At 39.5% G+C, this 16,449-nt stretch overlaps 1 protein-coding gene across 1 annotated transcript in view; it reads left to right on the top strand.

Moving 5' to 3' along the window:
• Positions 1–11,870: 11,870 nt before the first annotated feature.
• Positions 11,871–16,449, top strand: part of Gucy2f (guanylate cyclase 2F, retinal) — a 110,896-nt gene continuing 106,317 nt past the window's right edge. The window contains exon 1 of the mRNA XM_004659141.2: positions 11,871–12,600. Within this exon, the coding sequence (XP_004659198.1) occupies positions 11,871–12,600 (730 nt within the window). The remainder of the gene's footprint in view (positions 12,601–16,449) is intronic.

Below are 16,449 nucleotides of genomic sequence, written 5' to 3'. Positions count from 1 at the left end.
GTAAGATAAAATAACCATTTATACTGTCATGGGTCCATGCATACATGCAAATAAAATAAAATAATATGTGCATTAACAACATACCCTTCAATGACTTCTTTGTACTCTGAAGTAACAAAGCATAGTTATTAAGTGCCAGGCTCTGGGTTCATGCTTTTTGTTCAACTCATAATTTCACCAGTTACCAACTATGTAACCTTGGCCAAGTAGCAAAACCTGTCATGACTTTATAATTTTGTCTCTATCTAGAATGAAGGTAGGGCTTGAAAGATGGCTTAGCAGTTAAGGCAGTTGCCTGTGAAGGCTAAGGACCAAGGTTTGATTCCCAAGTACCCACATAAGTCAGATGCACAAGGTGGCACATGCATCTGGAATTTGTTTGCAGTGGATGGAGGCCCTGGCATGCCTACTCTCTCTCTCTCTCTCTGTCTCTCTCTCGGAAATAAATAAATAAAATAAAAGTTAAAATGAGGTAAAGATTGTCCCTGACCCATAATGTTGCTGTGAAAAATACAGGAAATAATACATTTGCAGTGTCTTTTGAAATAATGTCCTCAATAATTAGCAGTTATTATATCACTTTTATCCCATGTTATCCTGTATTTAAATGTTTTTTTGTTCATTTTTTATTTATTTATTTGAGAGTGACAGACACAGAGAGAAAGACAGATAGAGGGAGAGAGAGAGAATGGGCGCGCCAGGACCTCCAGCCTCTGTAAACGAACTCCAGACGCGTGCGCCCCCTTGTGCATCTGGCTAACTTGGGACCTGGGGAACCGAGCCTCGAACCGGGGTCCTTAGGCTTCACAAGCAAGCGCTTAACCGCTAAGCCATCTCTCCAGCCCTATCCTGTATTTAAGAACCAACGTATCTCTGAGTACAATATGCATGATAAATAGAGAAGGACTTTTGTTATTGCTATTGAAAGACTAAAGAACCTTCAGTGGGAACTTTCATATGGAACATTTTTTAAAGGTTGACAATTGCACTTAAGAGCTCTGACTGGAAAGAGAAAAGATATGAAATGTATCTAGTTGTTTTTCTCTTCATTCTCATTTGTTTTTCCTCAACTTTCTTGCTCCCCAGGTTTTCACATGATTTCCTGACATTAAGGAACAACTTGTCCAAGCCTTGTTCTGAATGATTAACTAGAGACTCATCATTCTGGGTCTATTTTTAAAGCCTATGCCGCAGCCCTGCATCTCACTCTTGAAGGAATACAAGGATCCTTGCTAATGCCATGAGAAGTCTTTGTGATTTTTCCATGATATATGTAATTGAGGTTCTCTGCAGCTTTTAGGAGTCAAAAGATATCATTAAATGAAAAGGAGCTATGTTTTTATCTCTAGTTAAGAGGGAAGCTGGAGTGAGGCATCTGCTTCATAGCTTTGTGGAAAGTCCCAGTATGGATCCTTAACAATCACTCAGAGATGCCCCAAGCCTGTAAGTTGTTAAGCTTTATATTAGCAATGTAGAACATAAGCTGGTATGTATTTCAAAGCAACCGAGTAGATTACCATGTACTTTGTGTTGTTATAGGTCAGTAAGATCATCGATAATTAAGGATACAGGACAGCTGATGTTCCTGATATATTGTCTCTAAAATATCTGTAGGAATTTCTCTAAGTTTGTACCTTTGATGGGTTTGACATACTCAATCTACATATTTTAAACTCATAAGGACTCTATATGGTTTTGACTCTTTTCTCTCAAATCATTAACTTTACTGTAATGAATCTTTAGAGACTCAGTGGGAATTTTAGAGCACATGGTTAAATCCATTGGATATCATCCTGTTGTTTCTTTAAAAGGCAGTGGTTCAAAGCCTTGACACCAAAACTAAGATGCTTATTTTTATATTGTGGCACCATCACACATTAGGTGTATGCTGTTGTGCAAGTAATTTCATCTCTATAATTCCATTTCCTTATGTGGACAGTACTAATCTATGTCCAAGAGGACCATTGTACTGATTCAATGAATTACTGTATACAGAACTGACAAAGCGGTGTCTAACAGGCATGTAAACCTGCAGTGCTCAGGCTGCATGAGTCCCAGCACAGCTGTAGTTGTGGTGGAACACATTTGTAGATAGAAACATAAGTTTGCAATGACAAAAGATTATACACCCCTGGAGCACATAGAAAGCCTTCAAACTCTGTTGGCTATTATTACTGACATAGAGACAAATGTTTGTAGAACTCTTAATCAAATGAAATGAGCTTACTTTAGATTTTTTATTTTATGTTTTTGAAATTATTGTTTTAAACATTTTGTTTGCAATGAGAGGGAAGAAAGAGAAAAAGAGAGAGAAAGAGAGAATGAGAATGTCAGAGTCTTTTGCCACCTCAAATGGACTCCACATGCATGTGACACTTTGTGCATCTGGCTTTGTGTGGGTACTGGGGAATTGAACCCAGGCCAACAGGCTTTGCAAGCAATACCTAGAACCACTGAGCCATCTCCCCAGCCCCTAGATATTCTATTCATGTGTTAATTACCCACTTACAAATTTGGAATCCTGTATCTATTCAGAATTTTGGAGCATTCATGAGAATTTTCTTGTGAAAAACCTGCTGCACTTTAAGCATGCTTCTATGCAATATTAGGTAAAAAAAGATCAGAGGAGGTTTACATGTGGCAGTATTTCCATCAAGATACCTGAAATTCTCCAAGTAGAGGTTATTTCCTTTGGGTAACCCTTATGTTTTCATGGATGCTCTGTTACAGTATAAGCCAACTCTGGAAGGATAACCGAAGAAATGCATTAGTGGAATGGGACAAGGATAAGCCCTTTGTTGGATTCAAATCACCATGGGTTAGAATTCTGCCTCCATTACCTGGTAGAATCAAACTGGGTCTAAAAATCTGTCCCCATGGACTAGTGGTTTTCGGTAAGTTACCATAGCTACTTTGGACTTCTGGAAATTCACATATAATATACCTCATAGGGTCATTATAAGGATCACAGATCAGGGTATCCAAAATGTCCATCCCAACATCAGCAAAAAGTAAATATTATCTCATTTATCTCAAGCCTTGGCAAATAAATTGGAGAGGATAGTACACACCTTTAATTGTTATTATGCATATAAAAGAAGACCTAGCAAGCAAAAACAAAAAGAGAGACAATAACAAGTGTTAGCAAGGATATGGAGAAATTAGAACCTCTGAATATTGCTGACAGGCATATATAAAATGGTGCAGAGAGGCTTTGGAAAACAGTTTGCAAGGTCTAAAACTTGTAGAATTATCATATGCCCAGCATTTTCCTATGTATATCCCCAAGAGAAAATGAAACAATTTTGTACTCAAAAACTTTTGAATAACATTAATAATAGCCAAAATGGGAACAATCCAAATGTCCATCTACTGATAGATAAATAGATGGAATATAACATATCCAATAAGGTGAAATATTACTTGGCTATAAAAAGGAATAAAATACTGATGCATGGTAGAATGAATGTGAATCTTGAAAATATGGTAAGTGAAAAAACTCAATTTCAAAATACCACATATTGCATGAGTCCATTTATAGGCAATGTCCAGGATATGTTTATCTATAGAGATATAAAGTAGTTAAGTAGTTGTTTGAGGTTTGTAGTAGAGGAGAATGGAGAATGCTTTTTAATCGGGCACAAAATTTTGTTTAGGTTTAAGTAATTAAAGTGTTCTGGGATGAGAGAATGGTAATGGTTGCAAAGCCTTTGAATATACTAAAAACCTCTAAATCATACACTTTATAATGGCAAATATAGTAAGTAAATTATACTACAATTAAACTAGTATAAAATGCCTATTTTATAGTAACCCTTACTTAATAGTAGTCATTTTTAACCAATAATGCTTCAACTCTTAATGGAAGGAATCCAGAACAGAGTGGTGTTTGAATAGTGAACAAGACTGAGAGAGACTGATAAGGGAAAAGGCATAGATTTAAGGGACAGGGGGATGGGAAAGCTTGAATGTGCAGAAGTGTGAGGGGAAATTAGAAATCTCCCTTGGAAGGCGAGGAAGTACCAGCATTGAAGGGAAATAGAAGAGGGAGAGCCACTTCACCTACTTTGAATTTTGCACGGAGCCAGCCCTGATCATCTTTCATATCTTGGGCTGGGATCACGGCTGATGAATGTTCTGGCATTTAGAGCTGTCCTGGAGAAAGAGCGATTTGTAGTTATTAGACAGAAGGGAAAAAGGAAGAACACAGAGGCTAAATCTGAAGCTATGTGAGTCTGATTAGAGAGGTAGAAGAAGGCAGCAGTCTGTGGAGGGATGACAAATTTATCCAGAGGACTCTAATTGTTTGTTAATCTCTGGGTCAATGCATTTAGGTCAGCTCTAACTCGGCTACAGGTGGGATCAATTTAAAGGATTAGAAGTGTCACTGTAAATCCTAATCCAGGTCTTGGTGTTGGTGTGCTGGTGTGATTTTAAAAAGGTTTACTATTCCTCAAAATTATTTTCTCTTTTAATGGAATTTATCAACAGACTGGAGCCCTTGGCGGGATTCTAACAGCATAGAAGATGGACAGAAATGGACACACTGGGGTAGCTATGCCAGAGATTTGCATGCGCAGGCGGTCAACTGAAGGCATTTGAATGGCGAGTTACATGGTAAGTAGTTGGCAGCCCTTGTTTGTAAAAGAGATTATAGTGGGAAACCGGCACAATCCACTTGTGAGCTCAGACTTGGCCTGAGATATGTTAGTTTTACTGCAATATGTGATTCAAAAATAAAGAATGAAGGAGAAAGAAAGAAAGAAGGCAAGAAAGGGAGAGGGAAGAGACTTCAAGATAGTTTTAAAAAAAGATTTGGGTTTAAAGGCTTCCCTCGAAGCTCTCATTTACTTTTTCTTGTGATTCTTTTTTATTTCTTCCTGATGTTGTCTTACACAAGCTGTTAACTTGATTCAGGCTATAACTGCAAAGATCAATCATCCAGAGAAGTCCTCGGCTTGACAAGCTAGGATGAGGCGCCATTTCCCTCAGAGCTATTTGTCATCGTCTTTCTTTGTATATGTTTAAAGAACAGTGTTTTCCTTGTGAAACCAGGCTTTTACCAGATTGCGAAAGCTACCTGAAATGAAATGATGCATCTCTGTGTGAAAGCCACTGTCCATGGAACATTCCTTGCAGGTGTTCATACCTGAGTTACCTAGGCAACAGCCCCAGAAGAACTGTGGGTCCATAAAATTCTCTTTCCAAAATTCATAACTTCAGATTTTATTTTAGTTATATCCATGTTTCCCATTAACCCCAGGGAAGCCTTTAGCTGGCTTGTTTTGAAGGCAGTAGACAATGCCTTTTACACAGGAGCTTTATAATTTGTCTTTAAATTTAAACCAGCAGGGGAAAGCATCCGTCCTTCCTACCTCTATCCTTTCCTTTCCTGGATTCACTGAGCCTTTCTTCTTTCCTTCTTCCTTTCCTCCCTTCCTATTTTTCTCCCTTTCTCCCTCCCTTTCTTCCTTCTATACTTCCCTCCTTCCCTCCCTCCTTCCTTTCATTCCTTTAAAAATCAGTTTCCTTCTGTAACATCTTGGGATAGGGAATCGAGACTACTTCCTCCAGCAACATAGAACATTCTCCTGGGAGTCCTAGTCTAGTTAGAAATATCATGTAATGCATGATGCACACGACAGAAAGATTGTAAAGGCAAACCTTCAGCTTGGGGATTAACCTTGCAGTTAATAAAGGAAAAGAACAACTGAGCATGAAGAGCAAGTGGTACTTTGTGACACATGGGTTGAGAAAGGCCCTATGTTGTAAATGCATAAATTTGAGAACTACTGTAAGAAAAGAAAACTGCTTAAAATTTGTGATGGAACAGACATTGTGCCTAGGAATAATGACTTGGATATTACATTAGAATGCTAGGAATATACTACACAGCTGATCACTTTTTTCTGAAACAGTCTAAAAAGTTCATATATTTCCATTCCGATAGTACACTATCTCACTTCACCTATCTACAACGTATATGGGAAAGTATTTAAAATTAGAAATTAATTATTTGGCATGGACATGTTCCTATTGATACTACAAATAAATACTCTTGGTTGAAGAGGAGTAGGGGAAATATTGATTATTATAATTTGTTTATATTTCAATGAAGATTAAAGAGATTTTTCTCTAGAGTTAATGGAGAGGGTAGAGGAGCCTGGGTAAGAAATTCGAAGGCAAACTTGCATCTTAATTTTGCCAAAGATAGGTACTGACAAAGGCTTAAAATACAGCTTTTTCAAGAGCATGGTATTATAAAAACATTTCAAAGGTATTCTGTATTTCCTCTTCACCACTTATTCAGCAAGCATTTAGTGAGTATTTATCATGTGCCAGGCAGAGTGCAAAGGACTCAGGCTATTGATGTGTATCTATTAATATCAGTGACACAATATGGTCTTAGGAACCCAGGTTTTCAGCATAGGACGACTCTTCATTGTAGGAGAAGGTGGGTTTCACTTGATAGGTACTTGACTGAGGATTGTAGGCCAAATTTAAGAAACTGGATTTTCCAGAGAGAAGGTGGTAGAAACCACTTGGTGTACTGAACTCGAGTAAGAAGCTAATTAGAGGAGGGAAGGTTGGAAATGTTGAATGAACTAATAAAAAAGAAACAACTGTCTGGAAGAAGTATCACAGCCCAGGATCAATGTATGTCAGAGAAGACAGGGGTTTGTGGGTCCTTTAGGCCTTAGGAAGAACAAAAGAGAGACCCAGAGAAGAGGAATAACTTATTGAATGTTGTTATATGGGAATTTTGGGGTTTCTTGTATGCCAATGTACCACTAATTTGGGGAGTTCCCAGATTCTTGTCCTATGAATTCAAAGCATGCTATCCATGGACCAGAGGACAAGGTTCAGAATGATTTTATTATAGCTTAACTCTTTAGGAGGAAAAAGAGAAGGGGGGCTTAAGCCTAGAACATAAGAGAAGGAAGTAAGGTAGAGTTCTTGCCCAGGGAGGCAAGTGGGGGTGTGATAAGCCCACCTCGAGTAGATCTGGGATTTTTGTGGGGAGTGACCACATGAGGAAGACCTGGTTTAGAGGATTGTTACAAGCCCCATGGATAGGTGGCTGGTTTAGCCAGTTTGCTTCTGATGCCAGGAATCTGGGGTCAGGAATTTGAGAACTCTCTAGGTAGGAAGTGGAAGAACTTCCTAAGTGGAAAGACCAGATCTGATGTTTCTGCTTTGTAGTACAGTGTAATGACTTAGATTTTCTCCCACAGACCCAAGGAAAATTCCTGCACTTAGCCAGGAGAAGGTTATCCAATTTGGGGTCCTTGACCTTTAGGTTACCTAACCAATTTCTGTCTCCTATCAGTTGCATGGTGAGTCATTAGCAGAGTTGTACCCAGAACCCTGGCCTCTTGACTTGCTAGGCAAATCACTTTCAAGCAGCAAGGAAGAACCAGTGGTATGAATAGACAATTGTGTGTTTAACATTGCTAATTTATTAGTATTAAGTAAAGTTTTCCCACTATATTGCAGATGAGGAAATTGAGAATTGGGAAATGTATTTTCCAAACTTCTATTTTTGAAAATTAGTCTCAGCTTTATCACTTAGTGCAACAGGTGACACCATACCTAGTTTTGTAATATTCTGCCTTGGCTCAGGCTGTTCCAGGGTGAGGGTTAAACATGGACTGCAAATTTACTCTAGTGAGATAGTGACTTATTGGTCATTCTCCCTAATTTACTTTATTCCTCTGCCTCTTTGTCTAATTTATTATTTTGTGGGTGGAGACTAAGGAAAATTTTAAATAACAAATGAGTCAATCAAATTCAGCTTGAATACAAAAGAAGGTACAATAATGGTGATACTAGTGACTTTGCAGATTAGCAACTGTCTGTTTGTGTTTTAGTACAGATCTCAGTCAAATGAGATGTAAGTCCTTTAACTACCATGCTGTTCTCAGTCAAGTTGCTTTTTTCTGAGTATTACTTTTTCATATGTAGTTAATTGTGACAATACCTATCTCTAGGAGCTATATGATTATTTTAAATTGAGTTGCTTTTAAAATGAGACAATACATGCAAATTATAATTCCAGGCTTGACATATACTCAGTAAATGTTAGCTTTTTTATTCTAAATGCTAATTTCAAAATATAATTACAAGTTCTTGGAATGAACCCATCAAACTGGTGTATTTGAGTTACAGAAGGTATTGAGTGGTTTATGTCTTTGTTCATTTTGTGTTGCTATACCAAAATACCCAAGGCTGAATATTTTATAAACAATGATGCTTACTTAGCTTGTAATTTTGTAGGCAAGGCATTTGATATTGGGCAACTGCATCTGGTGAGGGCTTCATGCTACATCATAACATGTCAGGTGACACTGCATTGTAGGAATACCTAGAATAGGTCAAATGGCAAGAGAGACCAAGAAGAGATGCCAGACTCACTTTGTCACTTTGTATGAGCACACACTCTTTTTTTGGGGGCGGGGGGTTGAGGTAGGGTTTCACTTTAGCTCAGACTGACCTGGAATTCTCTATGTAGTCTCAGAGTGGCCTCAAACTCATGGCGATCCTCCTACCTGTACCTCCTTAGTGCTGGGATTGAAGGCTTGTACTACCATGCATGGCTGAGCACACACTCTTGAAAGTGAATTCATTCCTATAACAGCAATAACCACTTCCTGGTGCTTGTGTCTCCTGGTCCTACTTTCTAATAGCCACCCTAAAAGTTGCACCACAATAATATTACATTGGGCATAAAGCTTCATTATGAGTTTTGGAAAGTGTAAATCATATCCAAACTATCATAACTCCCTTACATCGTTTCTGTGACTAGGATTCTGTTTCTGGCATGGAGTTAGTTGCCCTTATTGTTGTGCCCTTCTGGTGGCCCTGTAAGGAGATGACATATAGTTCAGTATCCTTCTCACAGTACAGACTTGAAACAGGTATTCTTCTCATGATAGAGAAATGCTAGGGGCTGAAGGAAGGTAAGAAGAGAAGCATGTGGCTCTTGATTAAGGATCACACCATACACTTAGTTTGTGTCACAGGCTCATGCTTTCAACATAGCACACAGACCAGATTTGTTTCAGGGAGTGTGGGAGAAATTGTCCTATATTATCTGAGGGTTTGGCTATGTATTTAAAGTCTTTAGGCACTTCAGGAGCACCTTTCTGTTACTCCTAAAGCACATTTAGAAGTTCTTTGTTTTCCAACTTTCACACTCTTCAGACTCCAACTAATGTTGTTTTCTAATATATCTCTTTCCACAAATCTTTGTTGACTTGTGTTTAAACCAGCCTTCACCAAAATATGAATGTTGTACACGCTAGTTTAGTGGGTCCTTAAGAGTCATCAAATGTGTTCCAGATTGATCCCTTGAGTAGTCAGGGCTTTTCTCAAAACTGAGATGAGAGGCAGTAAAACACATCTAACGGGACTATCACAGGCAGGTAATAACCAGCTAGGTTTCACCAATGCATGCCAGTGCTGATTATCGACTCTCAGAGCCATGCCCTTATATTTTAATTGAGGCTTTTAAATATATAATATACTTTAATTAGATCACATCCTCCTCTCATTATCCCCTTTTATCGTTCCCCCATTGTGCAACCCTATTCCACTGAGTACCCATCTCTTTCCAAGGAGTCTGTCTTCTGTTTTGATGTCTCATTCTTCTTGTCCTCCTCCATCCTCTATGTCAAAATGTTGATGGTTTCAGGATGGTGCAGATCTTGGGGGCATGGTAGTGCCATCTACTGTAAGGTCATGAATATCATTAATTCTAATTTATTTATTTATTGTAAATATTTGTTTATTTATTTGCCAGGACAGAGAGATAGAGAGAAGAGAAACAGATAGAATGGGCACACCAGGGCCTCCAGATCTTGTAAACAATCTCCAGATGCATGCTCCATCTTGTGCATCTGGCTTTATGTGAGTACTGGGGAATCAAACCAGAGTCATTAGACTTTGCAGGCAAGCACCTTAACTGGTAAGCCATCTCTCCAGCCCTAATTTACTTTTCACTTTCACTTATTGTGATCCTTCAACTTACATCCTTCTGAGTTCAAATCTAGTGAGTGCCATCTACCTTTAGTTTACTTGGCTTTTGCAGATTGATGCTGATGTCTACCTTGCATCCCCACAGCTTCATCATCCTTGAATTGTACAATACCATCAGCTCCAAGATTTTAATTTTTCCTCTGGGCATATAATCTTCATTATGATCTCCTTTCTCACTAAACTTTAAATGTTATGGGGGTGAGTCCCAGTTTTCCCTGATAGTTTCATCCCTGGAGGAATTAATCTTAATTTCTCTACATCTTCACTCTTATGCCCTTGGTCTGTTACCATGCCTCATATGGATTACTATGATGCCCCCAAACTGGTCTTTCTGTTCCTTTCCAACTCATTCTCTCCACTGTTGCTAGAATGATCCTTCAAAATGGAAATCTAAAACTATGATTTCTTTACTTGAAACCACTGTCTATAGGAATAAATCATGGTACATTAGACTCTTGGTTTTCAGGCCCCTTGACTTGGTAGACTCAAGCAGAACAAATGCTTTGGAATTCCAAGAGTCTAACATTATATACAAATTTTAACCTCTGATTCTTTCTGTATATTTTTACTTCTGTCAGAAACCTTGTAGCAAGACCCTTCTCCTTTATATTATTTTTCTCCTTTCTCCATTTTCCTTCTCCCTCTTCTCTCTCCTATCCTCCTCTCTTCTCCTTGTGGCTGAGATCATGAAGTTCTAAAAGTACAGAGGTTTCAAACAGTTCTGCACCTTTATCATGGCCAGAAATAGTTTATAATCTGTTCCCCTCCTCTTCCCTTTCCTTTCCTTTCCTTTCCTTTCCTTTCCTTTCCTTTCCTTTCCTTTCCTTTCCTTTCCTTTCCTTTCCTTTCCTTTCCTTTCCTTTCCTTTCCTTTCCTTCTCTTCCTTTCCCTTCCCTTCCCTTCCCTTCCCTTCCCTTCCCTTCCCTTCCCTTCCCTTCCCTTCCCTTCCCTTCCCTTCCCTTCCCTTCCCTTCCCTTCCCTTCCCTTCCCTTCCCTTCCCTTCCCTTCCCTTCCTTTTTCTTCTTTCCTCAGCTGTAGGCTTAGGCAATCCTTCCTGTCTTCCTCGCCTGAGCCATCTCACTCATAGCACTTTAACAGTATATTTATTATTATTTACAAGGAGAGAGAGAATAAATATGAACAGGTGTGCCAGACTCTTTTATTACTGCAACCAACTCCAGAGGCATGCACCACCTTATGCATCTTGTTTTACATAGGTACTGGAGATTTGAACCTGGACTGTCAGCCTTGCAAACAAGCACCTTAATCACTAACCAATCTCTCTAACCCCTCAATCATAGCACTTAAAAAAAAACAACTTTGCCTTATCTAGTATCTGCTTACACCTGTCTGTGCCTATGAGCAAAGTGCATGCAAGCAAATGGACATACTGGAAACTATAATAATATCAATCGTATGCCTAATATAATGCTAATGCTAAACCATGCTATGTTAGAAGCATTTATGAGGTATGAAGTTATTAGTAAAGTTGAATTAACCAGACTTGATGATGGATTGAATGTGAGAGATAGCAAAGAAGGAGACTCAATAATTCCAAGATTTTGTATGAAGCAAGTTAGCAAGCAGTGGATAGAGGTACCATCTACAGAGATAAGGAGGACAGGAAGAGGAGATATCTTGGTTGGAGTTGGGAAGCAAACTTTCAACTTGGGAGACTGTCATTCTGTGGTTTTTCCAGAAGCTTCAGAAATGGTGTGACTCACAAACTTTTTCCTTTGATCAACAGGCACTTGGAAACACCACTGTGTATCCCAAGAGAGTGAAATAATCCTCCACTATCTCATCATTAGCTTGCTGGAAGCAGGAGGGCTATGTTCCTGGGACCCTGGCCTTTTGCTTGCCTTCTGTCCTGGTTTGTTATTCCCAAGAGACTATCAGGACACCATGGCCATGAAACCTCTAAATTCCAGTGGTGCTTGTGCCTCCTGGCCCTACTGTCTGTCCTGCAGCAGGGCCTGGCACTCCCCTACAAGATAGGAGTGATGGGACCTTGGACCTGTGACCCCTTGTTCTCAAAGGCCCTGCCTGAGGTTGCTGCTGCGTTAGCAATTGAACGAATCACCCAGGACCCATCCTTTGACCTGAGTTACTCTCTGGAATATGTGATTCTCAACGAAGACTGCCAGACCTCAAGAGCTCTCTCCAATTTTATTTTCCACCACCAGATGGCCTCCGGATTTGTTGGACCTGCCAACCCCGGCTACTGTGAGGCAGCCTCACTCCTGGGAAACAGCTGGGACAAAGGGATTTTCTCTTGGGCTTGTGTGAATTATGAATTAGATAATAAAAACAGCTACCCGACCTTTTCTCGGACACTCCCTTCTCCTATCCGGGTGCTTGTAACTGTCATGAAGTATTTCCAGTGGGCTCATGCTGGGGTCATTTCTTCAGATGAAGATATTTGGGTGCATACAGCCAACCAAGTCTCAAGTGCTCTTCGGAGCCACGGTCTACCTGTAGGGGTCGTTCTCACCACAGGACAAGACAGCCAAAGCATTCAGAAAGCTCTCCAACGGATTCACCAGGCAGACAGAATTCGCAGTGAGTGCTTGCTCCCAGCTGAGGCTTGAAGGGGGCTTCAGTGAAAAACATAGTCTCCAAAAGTTTCCACTTCCCTCATGCCTTAGCGCACATCATTCCCAGAGTCTTTATTCAGCCAGATCCCGAGACTGGTTGAATAGAGACAATATTAAGGAATCAATAGCGGTACAAAGAACTCTGTGGGTAAAAAAACAAAAAACAAAGCAAAACAAAACAACCCTTGGGTGTCCAGCACCTGAGCATGGGATAATAACCTCAGCAGAATCGCAGCCATACACTCTCTCTGTGCTTAGGATCACAGTCGTTTCCGACTAGCCACAGCCCTGTATTTTCATGGTTTCATTTTTGCCTATTTTGATCATGGATTTACTGATGGCTCTCTTCTAAAGACAACCTTCATGGGTGTCCAGTGCCCGTGAATTGTTATATCTCACTGAGAACCCATGTTTCCTCCACTCCCAAAGGCCTTCCCCACTCTCTCCTCCTAAAGCAAAGCTTTTCTCCCTGCAGCATTCACCTAATTGGTACAGATGGCTCCTATCTGATAAATGAAAACAAACCCCAAATGAAAAGACTACCTAAGGATTAACAGGCTTTCCCTGCCAAGGAAAGTTTCATGTTTACACTGATTTTCACAGTGAGGGTAGCAAAATGTGACAAAAAGGATTTTACTCACTGAAGCTACAGTCACTAAGGGAAGTTGGCTAGTTTGGGAGAGGATGGGAACCTTCCTGGTCCTCTTGAATCAGCTCTATTTTTCTGACATTTATGGCAAACCCTTGTGGCACTTAGTTTCACTTTTTTAGCCACCTCTCTCTTTTAATTTCCACTTTACCTTCCTCTGGAAGTGGCAGTGATTTGTGGGACCACTGCTCATCCCCCCACTGCAGCTACTCCATCACTTTAGGATCTATAGCTCAGAAAGTACTTGTCAAACTGATTACTTCTAGGATTAGTCCTGGTCCCAGTCATTTCCTTAACATAACAATGGGCTTGTTAGAGAATTGTCCAGCTTAGACCTGGCTTATAACCAGGAGCCCATTTTAAGTTTCAAGTGTCTCCAGTATTGGACCTTAATTATGATCGTTATGGAAGGATGAGGGCAAGAGGTTTTAGTTCCAGGAACTACAGTAGTCAGCTTCCAGCTCCAGTCTATAAGATCTTACAATGTTAAGCAATCAGCGTGGCTCTGATTACTTCCTAACAGAGCTTGATAGTTTTAAAGTAGGTCACAGAATTATTTTTAAAGATATAAAACCATGTCCAGGGAGGAGCAATGCCAGAAACAGAATATATTTTTATATCACAACTTTGTAATATGTTACATAGTTTCATGAAACCCAGTGTCTCTCATAAGTTTACATTCCGTGAGTGTTTCACATCCCACCATTCTAAATACTATTCTTTGAAGTGATATTTTGGCCACCATCATAAAATGTTAAATAAATCCAGGCTCCGGAGCTCTTTTGGCTGTCAGACTGAAAGGAATCAGGATTGAGTGCTCACCACCCAAAATCCCTTTGAGGCAAGGAGGTAACAAATGTCCATATTATTTCCCTCCCATTAGAGTTCTATTTTTTTTTTTTTAGGTCAAGGGTTCTCATTCTGACTACCCACTAGAAATCTTTTCAAAATGAAAGGAGCTACCTCCAGTGAGTTTGATTGAATTGCTTTGTGATGGGGTCCCAGAAAAGATTTTTTAAACGGCTTCCAAGGTGTTTATAAAATAAATGTTCAGAATCCCTGCTTTTAAGTTAAAGACAATGAAATTTAATGTTCCTCATTTGAAGTGACCAGTCATTTTTGCTTTAATGAGACTTTGTTTAGTAAGATTTTTTTGTAACAGGATGGATCAGCCCACTAAAGGAATTGAAATTTGGGGGATTAAAAGAAAAACTCTGGAGAGAATAGTTAAGGAACAATGGAAGACTCTACATATCAGGGACAGTGACTGAGGTGGAAGGGATACTATGAGGGAAAGAGTATAAAGAGTAAAAATAAAACTACTTTTAGGATATATTTTCCTCTGGTTTCTGACATAGAAACATAGAACATAGACAGACTCAGATGAGTCATACTGGGGATCTCATTGACATGAGTCAGAATGTGATTTGGGATAGGGGCAAAGAAACTGAGCTGGAGGTTAGTCTGTGGACTGAGTATGACCTCAGGTATCTCCATATAGAGTGAGCAAAGGAGTGTGTGGCACCTACAATTCATAATTCCAGGTGGTGGCATATGACGATATGCCAACTGGTGGGTGAGCTATGGCAATAAGAATTGTGGAGGGGGAGTGAGTGAGTGCTAAAGAAAGTAGAACTGTAGTTCATTCTATATAGGGCTTGTTAGGCTGTGAAATCAGGAGCTCTTAACAGTGTGACCAAAGTTTGGAGTTCTTCAAAGCACCAAGTAGTCACTCAATAGTGATGGATTTTTTTTTTTAAATTTTCGTGAGGAGGAGATATAACACTGGGTGAGGGGAAATAAAAATGTTAGTTAAGAAAGAAACAAAACAGGCCTTTGTTCTTGTTTTTCACTTGACCATTTATTGAGAATAATGCTCCTAGACAAGGGAAGCAGAATTTAACTCTCAACAAGTGGTCTATAACCCAGTAACCCTAGGAGAGAATGAGATCAGATGAGAAACATCCAGCTGTTAGAGTATGGGTTTGGCCAACAAAGCAGAGAAGAAGGTTGAAGTACATTGGTTACAGCACATTGCAGACCGAATTTCTAGCTCATTTTCCATCTCCTCTTAACTGAAACTGTTATCTAACGACCCTGAACAAAAAGGTGGCACTGGGATTTTTTGTGTGACCTCAGTTGAGAAAAGCTGAGGAAGACAAGGCTTCACTTGTTTCCTATTTTACTGCCTACAAGGATATTTTTTAGCATTGTGGATCCCCAATCATGTCCTCAGAGAAGGATACTTTTTGACATAAAAAGCACAATGGAAAGAGACCCTTTTCTTTGGAGAGGTTTGATAATATTTGGAAATCATAGGAATAGTTAAAAGATCAATTTTGTCTGACCTGTTCACAATAGCATTCATGGCATTCTTATGTGACAATGGCAGTGGGTGGTGGTAGTGGTAGTGATGACAGTGAGGGAGAGAAGAGAAGAGCAGGCTGTTACTACTGGTTGGAATGCTAGTTCTCTTATAAATTAATGCTTTCAATTAGGCCATATTACTGGCACTTTACTTGAGTTAGAGGAAGTGTCGTTCTCAGAAACAAGTCTGAGTCATGTTTACACAGTACATAGGCACTAGTAAATTAAATAGTAAAGTTACGGTGACAATAATAAAGCTCCAAACTTTTGGGAGAGGAAAACAACAGAGGCACTCAGGATGCCAAGTCATCAAGACAATAAAAGCAACTCTAATTCTGCTTTCCATGTCAATAGCACTCTGCAGTTTATAAGGCATTTGCACACAGATCATCTCATTTATCTTTCAGTTTATTTCAGGGTTTTTGTTTTCCTTCAAATTTTGAATCTGTGATTTTCACAAGAATGAGTAAATGGGTGTAGGAATTGTTCCCACTAAATAATAGGGGTTACTAAAATCTCACGGTAGAGGGTGTAAGCCTTTTTCACATTCTCAATTCATTTCTTTTAAACCTTAGGAGTGATTGCTAATTATTCTTATTTTGACAAAGAGATGTTAATCAAAAACAAAGGCCTCAATTTACAGTCAAGAATAGTGTGTGGGATTATGTAGGTTTTTCTCTACACATGGGAACCTAGCTGAGTAGGCAAGAGGGCCAACATTCCATCCACTCTCTGCTCCTCCAACTAAGAGCCCTGCTGGAGGTTTTTGTCCTGTGGCACAAAGGAGCTTTTGCTCCC

This window comes from Jaculus jaculus, chromosome X (genome assembly GCF_020740685.1).
Source record: "Jaculus jaculus isolate mJacJac1 chromosome X, mJacJac1.mat.Y.cur, whole genome shotgun sequence".
Classification (NCBI taxonomy): Eukaryota; Metazoa; Chordata; class Mammalia; order Rodentia; family Dipodidae; genus Jaculus; species Jaculus jaculus.
Note: the sequence above shows the minus strand (reverse complement) of the source record. Positions and strands in the feature narration are given on the sequence as shown.